At 42.2% G+C, this 10,890-nt stretch overlaps 1 protein-coding gene across 2 annotated transcripts; it reads left to right on the top strand.

Annotated features, from left to right (window-relative positions):
• Positions 1-9: 9 nt before the first annotated feature.
• On the top strand, positions 10-10,659 carry fam219aa (family with sequence similarity 219 member Aa). 2 transcript variants are annotated; one of them, XM_084038621.1, is made up of 6 exons: positions 10-241; positions 4,827-4,923; positions 5,551-5,644; positions 6,211-6,291; positions 7,183-7,237; positions 7,717-10,659. In XM_084038621.1, the coding sequence occupies exons 1-6, from the start codon at positions 182-184 to the stop codon at positions 7,873-7,875; spliced, it is 546 nt and encodes a 181-aa protein (XP_083894747.1). In that variant the 5' UTR covers positions 10-181; the 3' UTR covers positions 7,876-10,659. The 2 variants fall into 2 exon arrangements, with proteins under 2 accessions (XP_083894747.1, XP_083894746.1); XM_084038620.1 differs by having other exon boundaries at positions 7,183-7,258.
• Positions 10,660-10,890: the final 231 nt, after the last annotated feature.

Here is a 10,890-nt window from a genome sequence, read left to right as displayed (position 1 = left end):
GAAGTGGGGCGGTACTGCTGTTTTGCTGTCGAGTCACCTCTGTCAGGATGGAGGAAAACGAACTGCTATCATGCTGAAAAACCAAGGATCCCGACAACCGAGCATCATCAATCGGGAGAGTTAGATATAAGTTGCGCGTTTACCTTGGCCGCTGTATCGTTTCTGTAAACGCTTTGCCAAAATGATGGAAGAAATCGACCGGTTCCAAGTACCTCCAGTCAACGGAGAGACGCAACCTTTGGTAAGAGAGCAAAGACAAAACACGTCTCGTGCAAATCATTCTGTTGATTGTTAAAACGGCAGCAATTCTGTGTCGCTGGCCGGGTTTTGTCGTGGCGGCTGCGTGACATAATCTGCGTGTGAGAACTAACCCGTAGCGATCTACGGCTATGGCACAAACTGGAGCTTTCGGATGGGTGTAGATTGTTTTTTCTATAGATGAAAGGATGGCGGCTGATGGTGCGACTCTCTCCCTGGAATGATTACATAAATAATAAACACGCCTTCAGTTTGTTGTGTCATAGCAGTTAAACTACGCATTTGACTAAAATGAAGAAGAATAAGAAAAAAAAATCCACGTCAGTTTGCGCTTGTTTACATCAAGAGCTGAGATAACCCAGTGTTCCCACATTTCGTCATTTGGTGACGTGTTATTTGGGTCGGGCTGGCTGTGGGAGCCGCGAGCCCGAATGGTCGCGTGAGCAGGAGCAGCGTCCACGCCGATGCTGCAGACTGCAACCCTTAGGGTGGTTAGCTTGAGCAGGCCCACAGTGAGAGGATGGTTCTCATACGACCCAGACCTACCAGCACGATTCCAGTAGACGTGCTCCCACAGGAACCAGTCATTACATTCGTGTTTACAACATCAGGCTGTATTTCCCTGCATACTAGACGAGAAATGATGAAGTCATGGCCACCAATAACCTCCTGCTTACTCAACCACTGCTTTTATTCCCTACATTTGAGCATTTATTTCAACAATGCAGCTCATTATAAGTAGATGGTTCTAATATTCCAAACAAAGCAGTCTCAAACAGCTCTCTCTTTTTATATTTAAGCGTTTGCCTCCGGGGTTAAGGCAAAAGCAGAGCTTCAGTTCCACTGTTCATTATCAAATCTGTGCTTCAGCTATCCAACCCCTGAGGCTAAACTCGGAGCATACTTTCTCTGGTACAGAAAGTCTCCTTTTTTTTTAAGGCAGTGGCAATTGCATCTCCTAATGAAGATTTGATCAGTCTACTCATGTTTAATTCAGTTATCCGTGGAATTCATTTCAATATCAGAAGGTAGGGATGGGGAAAATGTAGTATTTGACTGTCCATCGGGATAAATACAAAACAAACACAATAAGCGATCAAGGTGAATTTCCATTATCGGGATAATTGTCAATTTCGTCACGAGTGACTTCAACTCATGGTACAGAAGTGAAAGATGGAGACTGATTAAAAAAATACAGGATACAAAAATTGCATTAATGCCAGGAGACCATATCATTTATGACTGATTATTCAGTAAAAAATGTGTCTTATCTGTGACACTATAAAACACATTTGTGTCTTAACAAAATGTTGGATTCTAGTAGGTCTTTAGTGCTATTTTAAGAGTTTTAAGCATATTTTGAGGATTATCGGGAATGGCAATTATTTTGGCCAGGATAATCATGACATGACATTTTCATATCATCCCATGCCTATCAGAGATACTTAAATTTTGATGTATTTTTTTGATTATCATGCCAGAGTCAAACAACATTTTGGATCTCCTAAATATTACCTGCTATCTTTTGCAGTTTCAGCTTCAGAAAATGTCCTGGACCTAACATTTAAGCCATGTCTGATTGTCATGGATCATAGTTATTATGACACACATGCACTTACATGCTAATCACTTCATTGTGTTTCCGGAGCCGCTTGAGTACACTTAGAACATGCCTACTTGTTGAGAATGAATTTCCACACCATTAAAACAGATTTTTTTATAGAAGACAATGGCGTAGAAGCACTGCTGGGTCTTTGTGGTGAATGATAGCATACAGGTGTTCTTTACTCCATCTTGAGAAGGGCTTTTTTCATGGATGGAATATGGACATGAAAATCTAAAATGCAAATTCCCTTCAAAAGCAATCAAAGGCGTATTGCACTGTAGGTTTTGTGCAATATGAAAATGCCTTTATTTTATATAGCAATATGCATTTAATATAACACTGCAAAGACCCATGTTGGTTGCAAAGCTTTGGTCATTTTATAAGCATATTACATGTAAAATAAAGGCAAAACCCGACATGTGAGAATGTCATTGGCAGGCTAAATCTAATTATGACAAATAAGGCCCAGTTAACATTGTCATAAGGATAACGTGTAACTGTTTCAATGGTCACCTGATGTATCGGCCTACATCATTGGCCAGTGGGAGGCCCTGATGTATAATCCTACCAATCGCTTTGTGTCGGCGCTGTGTCAGCAACCTTGTGGCTCTTCATCATCAGAGGCAGTAAAGGAGTCGGAGGAGAGGCTCATCTCATTTATATATACGTGTGTGTGTGTGTGTGTGTGTGTGTGTGTGTGTGTGTGTGTGTGTGTGTAAACATGTTTATGTGTGTGTGTGTAAACATGTTTATGTGTGTAAACATGTTTATGTGTGTGTGTAAACATGTTTATGTGTGTGTGACCATGAGGAAGTGCAGGTGTATGTGAATGTCATGTTGAAGGTCAGGGCCACTGTTCCTGTTTGACTTTTAATACATCAAAATCAAACGGGTCATCCAAAATGTCATAGGTCAGGTTGTAATCATTTATTAGAGGCAGTCAGGGAACTTTAGGCTCTTAATGTGTGTTTTAAATGGTCTGTCTGGCGTCGGGTTTCTCCAGTTGTGGGTTTGGGACTGTGATAATATTTCTTTATGGCAAAATTGAGACTGATATAATGTACGCTGTTGAGGTTGAGTTTTAGCGTGCTTGTGGGCTTCCTGGTAGTTCAGTCAGTAATTTAGGAGCCTTATATTCAAAAAGCGACAGTGAATTTCCATTATAATACTGAATCACTTTCATTATTCACTGCTAGGACTGCTGTACATTTTCAAAAGGATTTTCTTGACAGATGATATGACCCAACCTCATCAGTGTCTACTTGTGGTGGAAGGGATGTGTGAAAAACAGGAATGGAAAGAAAGAAAAAAGAATCCAGTGGGTAAGCCTTCATGATCCAAGGGAAGGGCCCGTCACAGAATAGAAAGAGCTTGTGTTTGTGCTTTTTTGCTGTGGGAATGCCTCATCTGTGTGCCGTCCTTTCATTTCTCCTAGTGCGCATACCCTAGTCTCTGTTGCAGCTCGCTTATTTATTCAACCTCAAATGAACAATGCTTCATCGCCAGATGAGAGGGAGACTCATAAATGCATTGAAGGTGTATTCGGCCATGGTGGATCAGCCTGGCATTCATCAATAGTTATCAAAGCGAAGTGGGGAAATGGAACAAGGTTGCTTTTCTTTCACAATAAGAGATGGATTGCTCTGGTTGGCTCCTGAAAAAGATTATAGTATACTATAATATTTTTCATATGAGCCTGTCCTCATACTACATATGTAGTATGTTTTGCTTGAATTTTGCTTGTGTATTAAACGGACATGACATGTATCTAAACGAGTTGTGCTTTACTGTGTTACCAGCGTGTTGTTGTTGGCAGCTTGTTTTTAAATGCGTTACATGGAAATTGATATTCAAAATACGCTTCTCGCTGTCCCTGCTAAATACTCATGAATTTTTTATCAGGTCCTGTGAGATTAGATCAGCTCTATTGGTCTCAGGGAATTGGCCTAAATTCCTAAAGTATTTCATAGTGATACCATGAAAGGGGCTTTCATGACATAGATTCAGGCATGTTCCCTGAAGTTCCCTGCAATCTTTAAAGACACTTTAGGTTTGGTAAGTGTTTTATGAAAAGCACGCCTGACTTATGTGTATTTTAAGGACCCAACGTTTTGGGTTCTAGGGTTTATTTTACATTATTAACATCTGAGTCTAAGCCTACGGTATATCATTTTTTTTAACTTTAACTGTAAGTTTTAAAGTTCAGCTCCAGGTATTTCATAACCAAGAGGATCGTTTAAATATAGCATACATGTATTTGAAGAGAATAGAGTTATTGAAAGCCAAATGCCTGGTAGCCGTCGTCCATGTGGCCTTTGGAGACCCTCGGAGGGCAACAAGGAGAGGCCTGTAGGATCAACATAATGCAGAGCTCTGTCAGCCGAGCAGGCCAAGCTCTGCCCTGCTCCCCTCTCTCAATCTGGGGGAAACCACGGCTCCAACAGCTACCCCCTCTGTTCTCCCACGGCCTCGTCCCCATGCCATCACTGCTCACACATAAAAGAGACGGAGCCAGTGACATAGCCAGAACACTCGGGCCTATTGATGCTGCGAAGCAGGCAGCTATAGTAGCGCATAGGCTTGAGAAATCTTGCCAGGGTATTGGACACAAGCAGGTTCTGACAACAAGAGCGGGGCTATGTGTGCCTGTGCTAGCCTGCTGATAACTTAGTGGGTTGCTCTCAGTACTGAGCTGATTGTGCCCCCAGGACTGTGTTCAATTTCAGCCGCCCAGAAGATTAGAATTGTATCACTAGAAAACAACTCAGGTCCTAGTTGAGTCCCTGACAGCTACTGAATAAGCAAACAGTGCAGTCTACGGAGAGACATCCTCGGACGTAAATCTGAGATATATGAGTACGTAAATTAGGAATCTGATGTTAGTTGTCAGTGTTGTTATTTAGTTGTGTCACAGCTGACATGCTCTGTACTGCGTCTTTATTATTTCTTTTACATTTTCTAGGACCCAGCAGCATCCTCCACTTCAGAGGCAGACCCCGACACCAAAGGAGAGACTGTGGCCATGAACTACAAGCCCTCACCACTGCAAGTCCAAATAGGTATCATCACACTGCAGATCGATACATGACTTTGCACTTAATAATCAAGTTTTAACAGTAGACAGTAAGCAAAGACTGGAAAGAATGTACAAAATGTGCCACAGGATACCTTGCTATGCAGGTTTGTGTCGATGCATCATGAAAGGTAAAAGGAATGAGCACAAGCATTCTGTTCAACACCAGTTCGCATCCAGCAACATACAATATTCACAAAGAGTGCTATTTACTTCTACTGTCAGAGGTGTCGGATGATTCTGAGCTGCTTCTGTTATTGTACAACCACATCACTGTGAAAGCCTTAGTCACTCTCAGGAATCCTCATATTTATTTAATCCTAAAAGCTCTGTTCCCCAAAAAAACGTGCAGAAAAAAAAATTGTTTCCTGAAGCTCACCAGTCAAAATGTTCAGGTTCGTTACCTTTAATTTCAAATATTTGAAATGAATTGCTTGGTGGCTTTATGGTTGTTTAGTAGATAATATGACTTAAAGCATGCTATTGTTGTGAACATATGTGATTACTTTTTTTCCCCCAACAATCAAAAATCATATGGCTCTGCAACTGATGGTCATGATGTTGTGGGTTCACAATGCATTTACTGATGACCTCACACCCTGTGGTTGCCCAGAGAAACAGAGGGACCTTGCCAGAAAGGGATCAGTGAAGAACGGCACCGTGGGAAGTCCCGTCAATCAACAACCCAAGAAGAATGCCAGAACAAGGTAACATCTTCCACTACCCACTTGTTTTCAACCAGCTCAAGTGTGTTACACTTTGCATCAATTAGCATCTGAAGCAATATGTTTTCGTGTCCTTGGCTCTGCCTGCTACTGAAGGCGTTATTTGCTGCCAGCATGCTGCGGACGCCATCAGACTTCCTAATGTTGGAACCAAATACAACCAACAACAAAGCTTTTTGGAGAAGGGGGACGTTTTGTGGGTGCGACTGGTGATAAAAGAGTCGCCGAGCACAAACCCCAGTACAACCCATAACATTGACAGCTCCCTCATCTGTCTAATCCCACTTCCTGTTGGATTAGTGGAAATATCGGAAGGGCTCCGAGGGGGGGAAGATAATCTAGAAACGCCTGCTACAGGCAGTTTCTGTGTTTTTGTGGCCTGTAATAAGAGCGCCATATTCAGGACAATTCTCCTGTTCCTGTTTTACTTGATTTTAAATGTTTAGGATATTCGTGGGCGTTTCAGTGAGAATGCATTGTATTATGTGGTGAAAAGACGTTTGCAGTTTTTCAGGTTTTGTTCTTCTCTCCCATGTGCTCATCTGCAGGCTGGTGGTGCCAAACAAAGGCTACTCTTCTTTAGACCAGAGCCCAGACGAGAAGCCCCTGGTAGCACTGGACACTGACAGGTATGTATATTATTTAGTAACACCAAAATGTGACAACGAGGTCGACGCCAAAAGGGAGGGAGATAAAAAAAAAAAAAAAGGAGATACATTTGCTAACTTGCAGTTTTGTAGGCCTCACTCTGTTGTGATGGTACATTAATCCATAGAGCAACTTGAGAGAGTTCCCAACAGAAGGCATCCTAAAAAGGGACAAAGCCTCTGCGCCAGGGTGTGGGATTAGCGGATAGCGGGGTGAGGATTTGGACGGGGAAAAGCAGCTCAGAGGGAGCGCTCGCTTCCACCCTGAACCAGCACATTTGAGACAGATGAGTCCCACCCGTTGTGCCCTCCGTATGCTGCTACACGAGGGGGAACTCTCTCATGTGAGATGAGCTCTCAGGAAGCCAACCACACTTACATCATGTATTGCATCACACACACACACACACACCCTCTGACAGGCTTTCTGACTCACAGCCATACGGGACAGCCATTTGTTTATTGTCCGCATTTTAGAGTTACGTGCGGAGCCTTTTGCACAATGTCGCTCTGTTGTATTTGTTTATAATGATGTATGAAAGGCAGATTACTCATGAGAAGGAAAAAGCCTGTTACCTGAATGTCCAATAAGCATAACAGAGACTACTAATTTAAAGCGGAAAGTCTCCATTACAAAGTGGGACCACGGAGTTTGAAATGTGTGGGCATTTTCCAGGAAGGAAAGGAGTTGCATTATGGGAAATGTACGATCCGGCATTTTTTCCAGACTTGATTCATCATCGGGCTAAAAGTATCTTGACCGCTTCGACTCGTACCATTCTTTACTAAACATCTGTACAGGTTCAGATCTAGTTTCTGAACCCGATCCTTTGAGATGCGTGCGTCTAACTGCGGATGTCTCCTGTCTTCCAGTGACGATGACTTCGACATGTCCAGATACTCCTCGTCAGGATACTCCTCAGCCGAGGTGAGATGTCTGAGGGACCAGGTATCTATACACACGTTATACTGTTTCACAGCGTCATTCGGTGAATCCACAAACATCACCACCCGATCACCCCCGCTCCATTGTTGCACCACTCACGCCAGGTATTTGTGCACTCATCGGGAATCCCCCCGAGGATTCATAGTCACGGTCATCTGTAGGGATTTATCCATGATTCTCATCCAAATTCCTGTTTATTCTTCCTCTTAGAGTAGATTCTTTTTGTTTGTTTGTTTGTGCTTCTTGCCTCACCCCGTTACCGCCAATGACCTGCCTGCACTCGTCTTTCTGTTAAATATACTACATTTGGATCGTGGTTTTTTTACATCAATAATAGGATTTTTAGAACCAACAGAGGAGCTAATTTAACTAACAAGGTTGTTTTCCTGGCTGAAAGGATTTCTCAAAATTGCCCTGAAGGTCTGCTGATTCTGCTCCCCCTCTCCTTTGCCACCCTGCAGCAGATCAACCAGGACCTGAACATCCAGCTCCTGAAGGATGGGTACCGGCTTGATGAGATCCCGGATGATGAAGACCTGGATCTGATCCCTCCCAAAGCAGTCAACCCCACCTGCATGTGCTGCCAGGCTGCTCCCTCCGCAGCCTGTCAAATCCAGTAGCACCATTTCCCCGCCCGCCCCCACCCCTCCTAAAAAAAGATCCCTCCTGGTTTCCACCTGCACTGAGGCCAACAACTGACCAGAGGGGCAGCAAGGAGGACAAACTATCAACTGACAAAGGCACGGAGGGAAAACAAAGGCTTCTAAATGCTAAATTAAGAAAAGGAGACGGGTCAAGTGTTGAGAAAAGAGTCGGTATGTACAGTATCTGTGCACGTTCCTCCTATGGTAGGATCTGTGCATCTTACTTCTGCATTGTTTGTTCGGCGAGGACTCGACTGATGGCAGAAACATTACCTCGAAGGAAAACACGTTACATTTGCTTCTTCTTTGTTTGACTGCTTCCACCTCTTGTGGATATTTTTGGTTTACAAGGACCGTGAGGGATTGTGCGAAGTTGTGGACTAACAGAAAACAAACAAAAATTAACTCCAATACCTGAAATGGTGACAAGGTGAAAGTACCGTGACAGTGCATCACCCGTGGAGTCTACTCTTCAACTTCCACCGGTGTGTCGTTGGCGTTGTCAGATTCGATGTACAAGAAGAGATTGGAGGTTTTGTAGTGGCCATTGTTTTTGTTTTTTCTCTCTTTCAGCCAGTCTGCATTGTCTTCCTGTGTATATATATGTGTCAAACACGAAAAATGACATGTGTATGTCCAAGAAAGTAGTGCTAAACCATCAAACTGCTGATGAGACGCTAATGCTTACACTCGCAACACTGTGGGAGGAACTCCAGTTTTGTTTTTCTGCGTAATTGTTTCATATTCGGTCAAAAGAAGCTGAAAACAAATTGTTTTTGCATGTTGCCTGTTGACACTGTGTCCGTTTTTGGTCGAAAACCTCGAAACACATCCTTGTGCCGATGAGACATTATGTGCTTTTCAAAAGATCCAAGTTAGTAATATTTAGGTTCACCCACTGTAATGTTGGTAGACATAGAGAATTATGGTTATTAGGGACACTTTGAGTTCGAGTGTACTTCCTTTTGTGTTTGTCCATGTTAGCCCTGACATGAGTGGATGTGGAAGAGGAGCACAAAGGCAGCGAATGTGGTTACAAAGTACTACGACTAATAACAATACCGAGGCTTAGAATATGTGCAAATACTTAGAAAGCTGTGCAATTTTTTGGCCGTTTAGTGGGTTCTGAAGAATGTCTGTAAAGTGATTCCAAATCGCCTGGTTGGAAATGAAACGGCATTTTAATTTATTTTTTTTAATTTCAGAAAATACACAAGTTATGTTAAGTTAAGTGTATTAGGTTTGTATGGTTGTACATCTGGACATATTCCCCTAGAGTTATAAAAATAACCCGTCTGTCTGATTTCATTTGGGGGACTATATATGTAGCACCGGACACAGCTGTGTTTTGTCGATGCTTTATGCCAATGGATGTTTCCCGTGAAGTTGTAAAGGAAGTAGTCCTTGTTGTCTGGGAGTACTTAATGCGTACTGTTCATTTGTCATGTTTACATCACATTTCTAGAGCTCTACAGACGTCTGCTACGTCCCAGTAGTCACTTGCATGTGAATCCCTTTCTAAACAAACGACGGTGGATGATCAGGCCGGGTTTCCCCAAAAACACAAAATGCACATTTTTGACTAGTATGACACCTGAAAAATACATTTTCTATTTAGCATAATGTAAACCTAGATAAGCTCGTATATCTGGTAATATAAATGTAGTTCTAAGTATGTGTGCACTTTACACTGTGGTGTAAGTTATTCTCTCATGGCAACATTCGGGATGTTCTGTTGACTCCTGAAATACTGCGTGCATTCATGAACAATCTTATCTCGGGCGTCTTTATGGATATATTGCGATGTTTTGGGGGGGAAGCATTGCATTGATCTTTTACAACTGTTGCTCTGCTGATTTTTGTTTGAAGGTTTACATCTTTGTGAAAGTCCATACAGAAACGGCAGTAGCAAAAGTCAATTTTAGCGATGCTTTGTGCGACGTGTGACTCCAAATGACTGCATCTCTTGCTTTTTTTTTGTTTGGAGATGTGCCACATCTTCAAGAATACGTGAAAGCGTGGTCAAGAAAGGAAGACATGATTTTGCTCTGGTCAAAGGAATGAATGAAAAGCACTGTACCTGGAGAGTGAAAAGAACAAAAAACTACTTGGAAAGAGAACAAAAATGCTAAATCTATGAGTTAACCTGTAAGACGGCATCTCCTTCCTCTTATCACCGATATACCTGAATATATGGCTTCAATGTTTCTACGGCGTTTGAGTAACACAAGTTAACAAGCATAGAAAAGCTACATTAATTTGCAAAAAGGTGCCATGTGTTTGATAAAATTACTTGTATTACAAGTAGGTGAGGTAATATGTCGGTAATGCAGCCAATAGCTGAGGAGTGTGTTGAACCTGTAGCTGTGTAAAGTTAAAGTGGAGGGACTGACTGTAATTGACTATGGTGCTTTTTTTTTTTTCTCCGACCATTGACGTCACCCCAGTAAACGGGCTGTGTGCTCCTGGCCGACGCCGTCTCACTCGGGGGCGAAGCTTCACTAATCTCTTGAGTTCAGAGTCTAAAGTAATGCATTGTGACGGAAGCTATTCAGTTGCGGTTGTCTGTTTTTAATTTATTTTTTAAGAATGGGAAATAATTCATATGCTGACCGATGCTTTTTTTTTTTTTTTTTTTTTAGTTTTTGTCAGGTGCTTGTTATGATGATTGTGAACTGGTTCCATTTAGATTTTAACAATGTCAAAGTTCTGTGTATAGTGCAACATATCAAAAAAATAAATATTAGATATCTGAAGTGGTATGGTGCCGTGTGTTTCTGTTATTGGGACATATTTTCCCATTTCTTTTTCTTAAATAATGTTTTACATATGTCACCAATACATTGTGATTATAGACAGTGTGATGATAGTGGGGCGACGCCTCAATGAGTTCTCAAGAGCTCCTATCCATCATGAAAAGATGGATGGATGGATGGTAGCGTGTGAGGGTGTGGAGTAGTAGAGTGAGTGTGAGGGGTAGGGGGTTGGGTG

This window comes from Eutrigla gurnardus, assembly GCF_963514095.1.
Source record: "Eutrigla gurnardus genome assembly, chromosome: 2".
In the NCBI taxonomy this organism is placed as follows: Eukaryota; Metazoa; Chordata; class Actinopteri; order Perciformes; family Triglidae; genus Eutrigla; species Eutrigla gurnardus.
Note: the sequence above shows the minus strand (reverse complement) of the source record. Positions and strands in the feature narration are given on the sequence as shown.